Genomic DNA, 14,564 nt, shown 5'->3' with positions numbered 1-14,564 from the left:
ACCAGGGAAGCCCAGTGATACTTTTTAATTAATAAATTTATTTATTTTTGGCTGCGTTTGGTCTTCATTGCTGTGCGCAGGCTTTCTCTAGTTGCTGCGAGCAGGGGCTACTTTTCGTTGTGGTGCGCGGGCTTCTCATTGCGGTGGCTTCTCTTGTTGAGGAGCTCGGGCTCTGGGCATGCGGTCTTCAGTAGTTGTGGCCCGCGGGCTCAGTAGTTGTGGCTCGTGGGCTCTAGAGTGCAGGCTCAGTAGTTGTGGCGCACGGGCTTAGTTGCTCCACGGCATGTGGGGTCTTCTCGGACCAGGGCTCAAACCTGTGTCCCCTGCATTGGCAGGCGGACTGTCAACCACTGTGCCACCAGGGAAGTCCCAGTGATACTTTCTATACTGGTGATTTACTTATTATCTTTAACATTTGTTTCCCCATTAGAATCTGATCTCCAGAACGTCAGGGATCTTGGTCTGTTTCACTTGCCACTCTGTCCTCAGCACCTAGGACAGCGCCTGGCATCTTGCAAAGGGTCAATAAATATTTTTAACAACCCACTTTGAGCACTCGTTGCGCTGAGGGATTTCCCTAACACAGCAGATGGAGGGCCAGTTTCTCTACAGTAACTCTCCCCACATCTCCCCCTCCTCTGTCTCAGCAGTTGGAATACTCAGTCTTTTTCTTTTCTTTTCTTTTAAATTTTATTTATTTATTTATTTTTGGCTGCGTTGAGTCTTCGTTGCTTCGCGCGGGCTTTCTCTAGTTGCAGCTACCGGGGGCTACTCTTTGTTGCGGTGCGCGGGCTTCTCTTGTTGCGGAGCGCAGGCTCTATGCGCGCGGGCTTCAGTAGTTGTCCCAGACCAGGGCTTGAACCCGTGAACCCCTGCATTGGCAGGCGGATTCTCAACCACTGCGCCACCAGTGAAGCCCAGAATACTCAGTCTTGACACCTCAGAGTCCCCCCACCCCAACCTGGCTTTTGCATCTTCCGGCCCCAATTTTTTTTTTTTTTTGGCCGTGCTGCGCGGCATGCTGGATCTCAGTTCCCCGACCAGGGATCGAACCCGTGCCCCCTGCAGTGGAAGCAAGAAGTCTTACCCACTGGACCACCAGGGAAGTCCCCGGTCCCAATTCTTACTCTCTAAGATTAAGTGGTTTCTGAAAGGTCCTGCCTGCAAATCCGTAAATGCTCACACGGTGGTTGTGTGGGCCTATTTTCTCAGACAAGATCTGCTCTTTCCCCGACCCGCCCCCTCATCAGAGTCTTTTCTTTTTCTTTTTTTTTCTTCAAAGAGTTCTAGTTTATGATTTAGTCAAACTCTAGGAATTATACTCGTAACAGGTAGAAATGTAAAGCCTTATGATTATTCTCTGTTCAGTAAGGGAAAAAATATTTTCTGATCAGTCTATTTTACGTGAATTCTGATAATACAGTTTCATTTGTTTTTCCACATAAATTTCCCGAAAATGTTTTTAAAAATTAGTATACACGCTACAAAAATGGTTGACTCTACATGCATCATTTTTACATTGACAATAATATTTCATCAACTTTCTTGTAGTTATGAACCAGTCTCTTAATTCAACTTAATTTACTGAGATCCAACAAGTATTTATTAAGCACCTTCCCCAAGGCAGCAATTTTTTTTGAAAAAAATTTAATTTTTAAACTTTACCTCCCTCCCTGGTTTCTTGAGCTGAAATCCTGGAACACATGGGTCTCTTTCAAGCCTCCCTGCTTTTGTCCCTGTGTTTCCCATTGCCTGAAATGGCGACACAAAGAAGTCAGGTAAGTTAGTCCTCTCTGACTGCCCCCTGCCTAAGGTAGCTGAGAGATGTCTTCCGAACACACTCAGCAAATGAGACCTGGATCACCCCTATTCTGTCAAATAGTGATTTGTAACTGGGTCGACCTCCAACACCAGACCAGGAGCCTTCGAGGTAAGTCTCAGGCCTGACACCTTTCTCCAGACCCAGAACAATCAAGCCTCAAGATTCGACTGGATAAAGAGTTACTAGATTCTTCTTTTCTTTCTTTCTTTTTGGAGATTGTCCTTTTTTTTTTTTTTTTTTTTTTTTTTTTTTACTTTTTAAGGAATGTTTGTGACAATTGTATACAATTTTCAAGGTTAATGACATTGATTCACAATAATGAAAGTCTCCTTTATCTACGTATTAGTGTCCTGAAGGTCGCTTAATTTACATAATCATAAATTCCATTTCAACTGTCTTCATGAGCTTGTTCACCATTTGCTGAAAACGTAAACGGTAATTTTATTTGGGCTCAATTGTGTACATACTGCATTTATGCAGCATTAGAAAATAGCATTAGGGGACTTCCTGGTGGTCCAATGGGTAAGACTCCTCACTCCCAATTCAGGGAGCCCGGGTTCAATCCCTGGTCGGGAAATAGATCCCACATGCTGCAACTATCCCTGCGTGCTGCCTCAGAGACCCTGCACAGCCAAAGTAAGTAAATAAATAAATATTTTTTTAAGTTAAAAGAAAAAAGAAAATAGCATTTTAATCTAACCAGCAAGTTAGGCTCATTACAAAAAATAAGAATATCGGTTAAAAGTCTTTTCTTTTTTTAATTTTAATTTTAATTTTTTTGGCTGCGCCGCGTGGCATGCGGGATTTTAGTTCTCCGACCAGGGATGGGACCTACGCCCCCTGCAGTGGACGCGCTGGAGTCTTAACCACTGGACCGCCAGGGAAGTCCCTACTAGACTTTTCTGGGGGGCGGGGAGCGGGCGTGGGTTGAAGCTCCAGACACCTTGGAGTCAGCCTCCAGGCCTGGCTTTTGCTCACTGTCCTTATTACTTTTGCTGGAGTTCCACTGGCCAGAACTGAGTCACGTGATCACACCTAGCTGCAAGGGCAGGTGGGAAATGTAGTCCACTTGTGTCGCCCTGGACAAGGGACTGTTTTTTGTGAATTCTCAGCCAGTGTTGAACACATTTAGCCCACAGGTCCTCATGATTGGATCTGTGTTCCCTCTATGATCTGATCTTGTATCTTCATCCCACCCCACACAGCTCCAGCCATTCTGGCCTTCTTTGCCTGTTTTAGAACAAGCCAAAAGTATTCCTACCTTGTCTTATTGATAAGTTTTTTAAGAGTTGGTCAGGGGGCTTCCCTGGTGGCACAGTGGTTGGGAGTCCGCCTGCCGATGCAGGGGACGCGGGTTCGTGCCCCGGTCAGGGAGGATCCCACATGCCGCGGAGCGGCTGGGCCCGTGAGCCATGGCCGCTGAGCCTGCGCGTCCAGAGCCTGTGCTCTGCAGTGGGAGAGGCCACAACAGTGAGAGGCCCGCGTAATGCAAAAAAAAAAAAAAAAAAAAAAAAAAAAAAAAGAGTTGGTCAGGGGATTTCCCTGGTGGCCTAGTGGTTTAGATTCAGCGCTTTCACTGCTGTGACCCAGGGTTCAATCCCTGGTTGGGAAACTGATATCCCGCAAGCCGTGCTGCCAAAATGAAAAAAAAAAACAAAACAACAACAAAAAAAACTAAAACAAAAAAAGACTTGGTCATAATTTTGGAAAAATCGCGTCACCCACTACAACACTGCCAGAGACATCTGAGTTGATGCTATAGCATTCCTGCGTCAGACTGCACTGTAGCTTTCAAATTCACAGTACTTCTATATTTTGAAGTAAGATTTGGCTGCCATATTTTTTCTGTCATCCACCTTTGTTGATGTACATATCATTTTGTTACAGATTAGCTGTTACCCTCGAACCCACAGACCACAGTGAGGCCAAACCTACCAAAACATGGGAGTTTGGAGCAGAGAAAGGTTTATTGCAGAGCGATGCAAGCACAGGCGGCTCATCTTCCAACCCTGAACTCCCCAAAGGGTTTCAGCAGAGTATTTAAAAAAATTTTAAATCTTGTATTGGAGTGTAGTTGATTAACAACGTTGTGTTATTTTCAGGTATACAGCAAAGTGATTCAGTTATACATATACGTGTATCTATTCTTTTTCAAATTCTTTTCCCATTTAGGTGATTACAGAATATTGAGCAGAGTTCCCTGTGCTATACAGTAGGTCCTTGCTGGTTATCTATTTTAAATAGTAGTGTGTACATGTCAATCCCAAACTCCCAATCTATCCCTCCCCCCTCATTTTTTAAAAAAATAAATTTATTTACTTTTGGCTGCGTTGGGTCTTTGTTGATGCATGCAGGCTTTGTCTAGTTGCGGCGAGTGGGGGCTACTCTTCGTAGCGGTGGGCGGGCTTCTCATTGCGGTGGCTTCTCTTGTTGTGGAGCATGGGCTCTAGGCTCTAGGTACACGGGCTTCAGTAGTTATGGCACGTGGGTTTCAGTAGTTGTGGCTCGCAGGCTCTAGAGCACAGGCTCAGTAGTTGTGGTGCACAGGCTTAGTTGCTCCGCAGCATGTGAGATCTTCCCGGACCAGGGCTCGAACTCGTGTCCCCTGCATTGGCAGGCGGATTCTTAACCATCGCACCACCAGGGAAGTCCTACCCACTCTCATTTTTAAAGGCAAGTTGAGGGAGGGGCAACCCAGGGTATGTGATCAGCTCGTGCATAGTTCTCTGCTTGGTTGATGTTGAGGTAACAGGGCAGTTAACACTATCAGTCCTTAGGTGACAGTAGATCTGGGGGCTATGATCATCAAGTAATTTCTTACATTTGGTGGTGGTTCTTAGCATCTGAAAAACTCAGGAAATATGCATGAGATACTATTATCTGTGTATAGTATCATGAGATATTATTATACTTATGAAACTGTGTAACTCAAATTGGGACTTGAACCCACAAGCCCGGACTCAAACCCAGCCAAAACCTAGATTGGGACTCGAACCCAAGATCTTTTAACGGAGATCACACACCTGGTCTCAGGACTTAATGAAGCTCAGGTTCTTGATGTCTCATCACAGAAAGAATTCAGTGAGAGACAAAGTGATAGTAAGAAGTGGATTTATTTAGAGAGAAACACACTCCATAGAGTGTGGGCCATCTTAGAAGGCGAGAGCGGCACGAGGATATGGGGTTGTCAGTTTTTATAGGGGTGGGTAATTTCATAGGCTAATGAGTGGGAGAAGTATTCCAGCTATTTTGGGGAAGGGGTGGGGATTTCCAGTGATTAAGCCATTGCCCACTTTCTGACCTTTATGGTTGGACTTGGAACTGTCATGGCGCCTGTGGGTGTGTCATTTAGCTTGCTGATGTGTTACAATGAGCGTATACTGAGGCTCAAGTTCTAGTGGAAGTCAACTTGTCCGCCATCTTGGACCTATTTGGTTCTAATCAGGTTTATGTCGTGTCCTCGGGCTATGTCATTCTTTTAAAGGTTATGCCCTGCCCCCTTCCCTCCTGTTTCACTTCAGAGACAATCTACAGCAGAGGATATAGTGGAGGGGTCTGTCATGGGAAGGCCCGTTAGGGTCCTGCTTGATTACAAACTGAGACTGAGAGCCATGTGACTTGCCCCAAAACTGTTGTCCATCTTCAGTCTATTTCAGCCGTTTGCACTTTTCTAACAGTGAAAAGTTAAAAATAATTTTCACCAGAATAAACATAGCTCACACATACTGGGCTCCTTATTTGAGGCTGGCCAGGTTCACGGTTTTTACCTCATTTAATCATAATGACAATGCAACAACAAACTCTTGTTGGTCCCGATTTACAGATGAGGAAACTGAGGTGCAGGGATAGTAAATAGCTTGGCTCAACATTACACATTGAGGAAGTGGCAGAGACACCCATTCAGTCATGCCCCATGCCCATGTTAGCCACTCGTTTTATTGGTAAACATCCTTGGATGGAAATTTACACAGCTTGAAGGCCACGCTGGAATGGACAAAACAATCTACAAAAGAGTATGGAGCATATATCCCCATTAAAAAACAATACATATATGCTCAACATAGATCTGATTATCACGGTGGGAAGACTTTGGAACAATTTCCATCTTCTACCTGTTCAAGTATTCTGAGTTTTTTTGTTTGTTTTTGCCCTGCTGTGGGGCTTGCGGGATCTTAGTTCCCCTACCAGGGATTGAACGCGGGCCACGGCAGTGAAAGCGCCCAGTCCTAACTACTGGACCTCCGGGGAATTCCCGAGTTTTCTTTAAAAGCTATTATTTTTATCTTCTTCGTATAGGAAGGTTACTTTTTAAAAGAATTATTCCTATTACCAAATTATTTTTAAAATATATATTTTCCAGGTTTTTTCTAGGTCTAGGTTTGTAATTTAACTTATTTAAAACCAATAAGCGGCGCACCTCCAAAATCAGAAAACTTATAACAACCCAGAAGGGGCAAACATGCTTTTAATAAGCCGTGTGCGAAAAGGATCTGTAGTGGAGATGATGCAGAGTAAATCTTTGGCTTGCAAGCCCAGAGAAGCACAGGGCAGAGTTTAAAGCCACGCAGGGCGGGGCGGGAAGCTTTGGGTCTTGCCATGCCGCCCTCTTGCCCAACGCTTGATTGAATGGGTCCAGAACTCTTCTGCCAGCCCCCAGTGGAACTATCCGGAAAGGTAAGCTTCCGGTGGGTACACGACTTCCGTGCGGGGCAGCTGATTAGGCTAGCCCTAGAGGGACCGGAATTCCGTCACCCTGACTCCCCGCCCACTCCCGGAAGTGACGCACGGTGGGGTTGCCGGAAGAAGTGGCGAAGTTAGTTTTGAGGGGATCCGAGTGGCGTCGGCGTGCCGGTGTATACAGAGGAGGAGGAAGAGAAGCTGACCCAGGGTACGCAAGCAGGTGCACTCGAGTGTGGGGAGACGCGGGAGGACCCCTGGGCCTGGGGCTTCCCGATGTTCCCCGCGCTGCTTGGCTCAGCCCCCTTCTCTCCTTCCACCGTCTCCTCTCCGTAGCTCGCGCAGCCCCCGGCTGTTTCCAGGGCAACGGGAGTAGGGGACCCCACGAGAGGCCGCCCACGAGACCCTCGCGCGCAGCCATGAGCCCCGCCCCCCACTGGTGCTCGGAGAGGGGCGGGACCTGGAGAGAGGTGTGGGGGCGGAGTATGATGGGAGGAGGTGGGGCGGGACCTGGAAGGGATGGGGAAGGACCTAGAAGGAAACGATATGTGGGCGGAGCATAATAGGAGGAGATGGGGTCAGAATGAGAGGTAGGGGTGCTTCCTCGGCAGAAGTGGGGTGAGGAAGTGAGGGCCGAGCACTTGAAGCAGAAGGGACAGTATCTGGAAAAAGCCGGTGGGCGGGATCTAGAGTGGAGGGAGCCTAAAGGAGGGTCAGAGTCTAGAGGAAGGAGGGGCTTGAGACCCACCTCAAGGCTGTCCTGGAGCAGAAGGGGTCAGGCCCTATTGGAACTGGATGGGAGGGTATGCAGACTGGCAGGGACTGGGGGTGGGGTGTGTATGCAGTAGGGGAAGAGTCTGAGAGATGGAGGAAAGAGAGGTAGCCCCATGAAAACCTGTGGCTGGCCTAACCTGACCCTCCCTGGCCCCGCAAGGCTCTCAGTCCCCCTGTATTCTGCAGGCTGCTCCGTGACCCCACCATGTCCACCCCCGCCACGAGTTCCCTGGACACCCCCTTGCCTGGTGAGTGACCCCTTTCCCAACCCAGCCATCCCCCTGCCAGCAGATTATTGTCAGGAGAAACTCACTCTGCCTCCCTCTCCCAGGAAATGGCCCTAGCACCCCCTCTTCTTCACCTGATGGAAAGGAGGATGGCCCTGAGCCGTGCCCAGGGGCGGATCCTGATGTCCCAGGCACTGATGGGGCCAACTCAGCTTCCGTCGTGGGTGAGACGGGGTCCAGGGACATGGGCTGGGAGTTGGTATGGAGGCTTAGGGAGGGATCTAGAAAGGGAGAAAGATCAGAAATGGGGATGGGCAACCCCAGTTTCTTGTTGATTTTTTTCTTCTGTTAGTCCTTGACATCTCTTATTTTGACCCATTCTTTGGGATTCACTGACATACACATCTTTCCCTGTGAATTGCCATCTCCCTGGATCACTCTCCACACTCTGACTCTTTGCCTCCGATCTCTCATGGACCTGTCCCTCTGGCTGCCGTTTTTCTCTGTGGCTCTGTCTCTCATGGCTTGTCCACCAACGCCAGTCATCCTAGACACAGCAGAGGAGCCGGAGCGCAAGCGAAAGAAGGGCCCGGCTCCAAAGATGCTGGGCGACGAGCTGTGCCAGGTGTGCGGGGACACGGCCTCTGGCTTCCACTACAATGTGCTCAGCTGCGAAGGCTGCAAGGGCTTCTTCAGGCGAAGTGTGATCCGAGGTGGGGCCGGGCGCTATGCCTGCCGGGGCGGTGGAACCTGCCAGATGGATGCCTTCATGCGGCGCAAGTGCCAGCAATGCCGGCTGCGAAAGTGCAAGGAGGCTGGGATGCGGGAGCAGTGTGAGTGCCGGGGAGGGAGCAGTGCCAGCCTGGCCCCTGCCCAGGCCTGGGACCTCTACTGAGGGCTGTGTCTCCCCAACAGGCGTCCTCTCCAAAGAACAGATCCGGAAGAAGAAGATTCGGAAGCAGCAGCAGCAGTCGTCACCCACAGGGCTGGGAGTCAGCAGCAGCTCAGCCTCTGGGCCTGGGGCCTCCCCTGGAGGGTCCGACGGGGGTGGCCAGGGCTCCGGGGAAGGCGAGGGTGTCCAGTTAACAGCAGCTCAGGAACTAATGATCCAGCAATTGGTGGCGGCCCAGCTGCAGTGCAATAAACGCTCCTTCTCTGACCAGCCTAAAGTCACGGTACAGCCCCTTCCACAGCCTTGAGGGGCGATGGGCCCAGGAGGGTCAAGCTCAGAGGGCCGCAGTCTGGGGCACAGGGAGAGAATGAGGCTCCAGAGGGCACGAGCTTTGAGACGGGGGCCTCCTAGGGTGTAGACTTTGCCTCAAGGGGCCCCCATAGCCTTGGGCTTATGGGAGAAATCCTGAGAGTAACCTGGCCCCCCACGTCCCCAGCCCTGGCCCTTGGGCGCAGACCCGCAGTCCCGTGATGCTCGCCAGCAGCGTTTTGCCCACTTCACGGAGCTGGCCATCATCTCAGTCCAGGAGATCGTGGACTTCGCCAAGCAGGTGCCTGGCTTCCTGCAGCTGGGTCGCGAGGACCAGATCGCCCTCCTGAAGGCATCTACCATTGAGGTAATGGCCGGCCCGCCCAGCCTCAGGGAGGCCCTTCCATCCTGCCCTTAAGGAACCCAAGAGATAAGCCCCAGGACAGATGCTGGGAGCATAGTGACAAGCCAGACTCTGGTCCTTGCCTTGGTGGGGATGGTATTCTACAGGAGAAGATCAAAATACTAAACAAGTCATCAGAGCCTCCCACGAGGCAAGGAGAGAATGGAAACAGGTCTGAGGCTGAGAATAATTGAGGATTGGGCTGGAGGGACACACTTTAGGGAATGTGCTGAAAAGGCTTATTTAGGGAGTTGACATTTGAATCAAGCAATGGTAATGAATAAGCATTGAGTGCCTAGTGTATGCCGCGCCCTATTCCAAGTGCTGGGTACGTGGTAGTAAACAAAACAAAGAGCTCTGCCCCATGCCTCCTAACCACCTGGGGAGAGTGTCCTGAGTGGAGGAGGCTGGGGGTGCTGAACCTGGAGGAGGGAGAGAGCTCGGAGTGTCCAACACACTGACTGCAGTCCGTGTGGCCGTGAGAACGGCGGGGCGGGGGTGGGGGGAGGTGAGGGATGATCCCGGCAAGATCAGGGCCCCCATTCAGGCCAGGAGAGGAAGGACAGTGGCTAAAGGGTCACAGAGCTCCTCAAACCCCTGCCCATCCCTCTCCCCACCTCTCTCAGATCATGCTGCTGGAGACAGCCAGACGCTACAACCACGAGACCGAGTGTATCACGTTCCTGAAAGACTTCACCTACAGCAAGGATGACTTCCACCGCGCAGGTAAGGCCAAGTGCAGGCTGGGCGGTGGGGGCACAAGTGGCGCCTCTGCTGGGTCCCTGCTGGCTGGGAGACGCGGGGCCCTCTCATCCCTGTCTGAGCCTCTGTTTCCTTATCTCCCAAGTGGGGTGAGGGTTGAGCCCACCTTGTAGTGAGACAAGAGCACGTTTATTGAGCACCAGCTCTGCACAGTGGGACATAGCGCAGGATGAAACAGAGGGGTCTCTGCTGTCACATAGGACATCTTGGTAAGAATTAAGAGAAGATACTCTCTTCTCCTCAAGCCTGGTCTCACACGAGGGAGGCTGGATCTCAGTCCATCAGGAAATGCACAATCTCCCCAACCGTACAGGGCAGCCCTGGTCCCTGCCCTCCAAAAGCACTTCCTTGGGGATGTAACCTAGTCAATGGCCTTCTGGAGGAAGCGTAGTTGAACTGAGGCTAGAGGAGTGAGAAAGATCACCTAAAAGGGAGGTGAGGAGTAGCATTAGCCACCAGGGAATGCACGTGCAAAGGCCTCGCTCCCTCGGCCTCTGGGCTTTCTCAGTAAGTCTTGTTCTGTCCCATTCTTTTTCCCTGGGGCACCTCTCTGTACTCCTGGACATCTGCTCCTAACCTCATCTTCCCTTTAACACCTGGCCCTTCCAACACCCAGGACAGTCCCAGTAACCCTTTGAGTATAAGCTTGGCAGGGGAGCACTGGGTTGTGGGGGAGTGTTTCTGGCAGGGAGGTCAGCATGTGCAAAGGTCCTGAGGTGGAGAAGAGCTGGGCGGTTTTAAGGAACCACAAGGAGGCTTGGAGCACAGGGAGATGGGGCTGGAGAGGAGGTTGGTTCACATCACGTCCCCCGCATCCTCTGCCATTACTGCAGTCTGGGCCTCAGTTGGTTCTCCCTGGAACATTGCAGGGGCCCCTCACTGGGCTACCTCCACCCCAACCCAGTGTGTTTGTTCACACAGTCGTCAGAAGAATCCAATTAACAACCAAGTTAGCTCATGTCCTGTGCTCAGAATTGTCCATGGCTCCCATCTCACTGGGAGAAAAGCCAAAGTCCTCACCTGGCCCACCGGCCCTGCAGGGTGTGGCCTCGTCCCTCTCAGCCCTCATCTCCCACCCTCTCCTCTCATTCACTCTCCTGCAGCCACACTGGCCTCCCTCTTACTGGAACCCACCAAATGTGCTCCCGCCTCAGGGCTTTTGTACTTGCTGGTCCCTCTGTCCAGAACTAGGGTGACCAACTCATCCCAGTTTGCTTGGGACCTTCCCAGCTTTAATACTAAAAGTCTCAGGGCCCAGGAAGTCTAGTTCCAGGCAAAAAAGACGGGTGGTGCCCTACCTGGAAGACACACACATCCTGGTAACTTGCTCCCTCCTCTCCTTGGGGTCAGACACCCTGCATCGAGGGAGGCCTTCGTGCAATGTCACCCTACGGTGACCATCTTGTCTAAGATGTTGACACGATTCTCGTGGGCCCCGATTACCCTTCCCTGTGTTACCTTGATTCATAGAACTCAGAATCATCTCACAGGGTGGATAATTTCCTTACATATTCGTCTACTGTCTGTCCCCTCGAGCCCCAAAGGTAAGTTCCACGGGAGCAGGGGGCTTTGTCTTATAAACATCTCTCCCCTGGGGCCTGGCATGCAGTAGGTGCTCAATCAAGTTTGATGAATGAATGAGTCCCGCCTGGGAATGAGTTTGGGCTTCACTCTGTGAGCAGGGGAAGCCACCGCAGGGGGTGACATAATGTGACCTAGGATTAAACTTCTTTCGTTTTCCCAAGGAGAGGAACCGGGAAGGCAGGAAGGAAGTGAAGGGGGTGATGGGGTGGTAGAAAATCCTGAGTTAAGTGTTCACGCTCATTACTCGTTCCTTCATTCGGGCGAGAGGTATGGCACACCTACTACGTGCCAGGCACCCTGACAGGCAGTGGGATTACAGGGTGACCAGCACTCTCTACCTGCTGCTGTTTCGCTCACCCTGCTGAAGGCAGGCAGCGCCAGGGGCCAGGCATGGGGGCCGGTTTCAGGGTCAGGGGGGTTCATCGGGCCGGGCCTCCCACCTCCGCAGGCCTGCAGGTGGAATTCATCAACCCCATCTTCGAGTTCTCGCGGGCCATGAGGCGCCTGGGCCTGGACGACGCTGAGTACGCCCTCCTCATCGCCATCAACATCTTCTCGGCCGACCGGCCCAACGTGCAGGAGCCGAGCCGAGTCGAGGCGCTGCAGCAGCCCTACGTGGACGCGCTGCTGTCCTACACCCGCATCAAGAGGCCACAGGTGCCAGAGCCTAGCCCCTCCGGCTTGGGGAGGGACAGGAAGTCCAGACCCGTGTGGGGTCAGCCTGGGGCCAGGGGCCGGCTGCCTAGTCCCAGCCCAGCTCTGTCGCCGCCCCCGGCGCCCCTGACAGCACTCTGAGCCCTGGTCAGCATCCTCTCAGCGAGAGTGTGTCCTCAAGCCCCTGTCCCCTCCACAAGGAGCCAGGCCTAGTCCACGCACGGGGCGCCATGCTGTCTCTCCTGGCTCGACCCACGGAGGGGCCCTCCTGGTGGGCTGAGGGGCTGACCCGCGCCCACGCCCTCCCGTCCCCCCACAGGACCAGCTGCGTTTCCCCCGCATGCTGATGAAGCTCGTGAGCCTGCGCACGCTCAGCTCCGTGCACTCGGAGCAGGTCTTCGCCCTGCGGCTCCAGGACAAGAAGCTGCCACCTTTGCTCTCCGAGATCTGGGACGTCCACGAATGAGGGGCCCGGCCACCCTGCCCCACCACCCTGCACCCTCCAGTGAATGAACACTGCGGTGGGGAGGGGCCGGGCTGGGCCTGGGGTCCCGCCCTGTGGCTTGGAGCTCAGGCCCTGGCCCCGCCAGCCGTCAACCCTCAGGATGAGCCCCAGTCGGGGTCCAGGAGCCTCTCTCCCTGCCCACTGAGTCTTCCTGGGAGGGGTAGATGGGTCACGGATCCCGACCTCTCCCAGCACTCCCAGCTGCCCTCCCTGCCCAGCTTACACCTCAAGCCTACCACGCAGTGCACCTTGGGAGGCAGGGGAGGGCCTGTGGCTCCCGCAGAGCCCGAGAGACACAGGCCCCCCTCCCTCTGCTCCTTTTATTTAATAAAAACTAAAAAAACAAAAACAGGAAAATAAAGTATGAGTAGAAACCTGCCCTGAGCCAGAGTGAGTCTGAGGTGGGGAGGGGCTGCCAGGGTCTTCATGGACACCAACCCCCATGGACCTGGTGCTGAGCTGGGAAGGGTTCAGGGTGATGTGACTAGGCGCTATGGGTGCCTAGGAGAGGCCCCTGACAACCTCACGGTCACCTCCCGGTGGTCGGAGCCCGCTCCTGAAGGACAAGGAGGGTTTAAGTGGATGAGGAGAAGGGGCTTTCATTCAGTCAAGTATTGGCTGAAGTCTCTTGTGGGCCAGGCACTGTGCTGGCCATCCTGGGGTCACAGATGTCATTCATTCAGCAAAAATGTGTGAAGCATTTTGGGACTTCCCTGGTGGCGCAGTGGTTAAGAATCCGCCTGCCAGTGCAGGGGACATGGGTTCGAACCCTGGTCCGGGAAGATCCCACATGTCGCGGAACAATTAAGCCCGTGCGCCACAACTACTGAGCCTGCGCTCTAGAGCCCACACACCACAACTACTGAAGCCCACGTGCCACAACTACTGAAGTCCATGCGCCTAGAGCCCGTGCTCCACAACAAGAGAAGCCCCCACAATGAGAAGCCCACGCACTGCAATGAAGAATAGCCACTGCTGGCCGCAAATGGAGGAAGCCCGCATACAGCAACGAACACCCAATGCAGCTAAAAATAAATAAATAAATAAAATTTAAAATGTATGGAGCATTTACTATGAGCCAAATACAATATCAGGCACTGGAAACATCAGTGACCAAGATGAAGTCTCTCCTTGCAGCCACCGTGGGAAACAGTATGGAGGTTTCTCAAAAAACTAAAACTAGGGGAATTCCCTGGTGGTCCAGTGGTTAGGACTCTGAGGGCCCGGGTTCAATCCCTGGTCGGGGAACTAAGATCCCACAAGCCACGTGGCTCAGCCAAACAAAAACAAAACCAAAAGCAAAACTAAAACTAGTACTCATCACAGGATGCAGCAATCCCAGTCCTGGGTAATATATCCAAAAAGAACAAAAACACTACTTCGAAAAGATACATGCACCTCAGTGTTCACAGCAGTATGATTTAAATTACCAAGATATGGAAGCAACCTAAGTGTCCATCAGATGAATGGATAAAGAAGATGTGGCGTGTATATACACAATGGGATACTACTCAGCCATAAAAGAATGAAAGTTTGCTATTTGCCGCAACCTGGGTGGACTTGGAGGGCATTATGCTAAGTGAAATGAGAGAAACACAAATACTGTATATTACTTATATGTGGAATCTGGATACAACAAAGTAGTGAATGTAACAAAAAGAAGCAGACTCACAGATAAAGAGAATAAGCTAGTGGTTACTGGTGGGGGGGCAACAGGGGTGGGAGAGTGGGAGGTGAAAACTATCGGGTGTAAGATAGGCTCAAGGATGTGTTGTACAACACGGGGAATATAGCCAGTATTTTGTAATAACTGTAAATGGAAAGTAACCGCTAAAATATATATTAGGGAGTTCCCTGGCGGTCCTGTGGTTAGGACTCTGCGCTTTCATTTCCGGGAGCCGTGTTTGATTTCTAGTCGGGTAACTAAGATCTCGCAAGCTGGGCAGCACGGCCAA

The 14,564-nt window shown here is 51.8% G+C and overlaps 1 protein-coding gene across 1 annotated transcript; it reads left to right on the top strand.

Annotated features, from left to right (window-relative positions):
• Positions 1–6,582: 6,582 nt before the first annotated feature.
• Positions 6,583–12,745, top strand: NR1H2 (nuclear receptor subfamily 1 group H member 2). Its single transcript, XM_060289211.1, has 10 exons — positions 6,583–6,710; positions 6,836–6,969; positions 7,460–7,521; positions 7,605–7,724; positions 8,043–8,333; positions 8,416–8,675; positions 8,889–9,068; positions 9,731–9,830; positions 11,899–12,107; positions 12,424–12,745. The coding sequence occupies exons 3-10, from the start codon at positions 7,479–7,481 to the stop codon at positions 12,568–12,570; spliced, it is 1,350 nt and encodes a 449-aa protein (XP_060145194.1). The 5' UTR covers positions 6,583–6,710; positions 6,836–6,969; positions 7,460–7,478; the 3' UTR covers positions 12,571–12,745.
• The last annotated feature ends 1,819 nt before the right edge of the window (positions 12,746–14,564 follow it).

The sequence above is a fragment of the Globicephala melas genome, chromosome 19 (genome assembly GCF_963455315.2).
Source record: "Globicephala melas chromosome 19, mGloMel1.2, whole genome shotgun sequence".
NCBI lineage: Eukaryota > Metazoa > Chordata > Mammalia > Artiodactyla > Delphinidae > Globicephala > Globicephala melas.
Note: the sequence above shows the minus strand (reverse complement) of the source record. Positions and strands in the feature narration are given on the sequence as shown.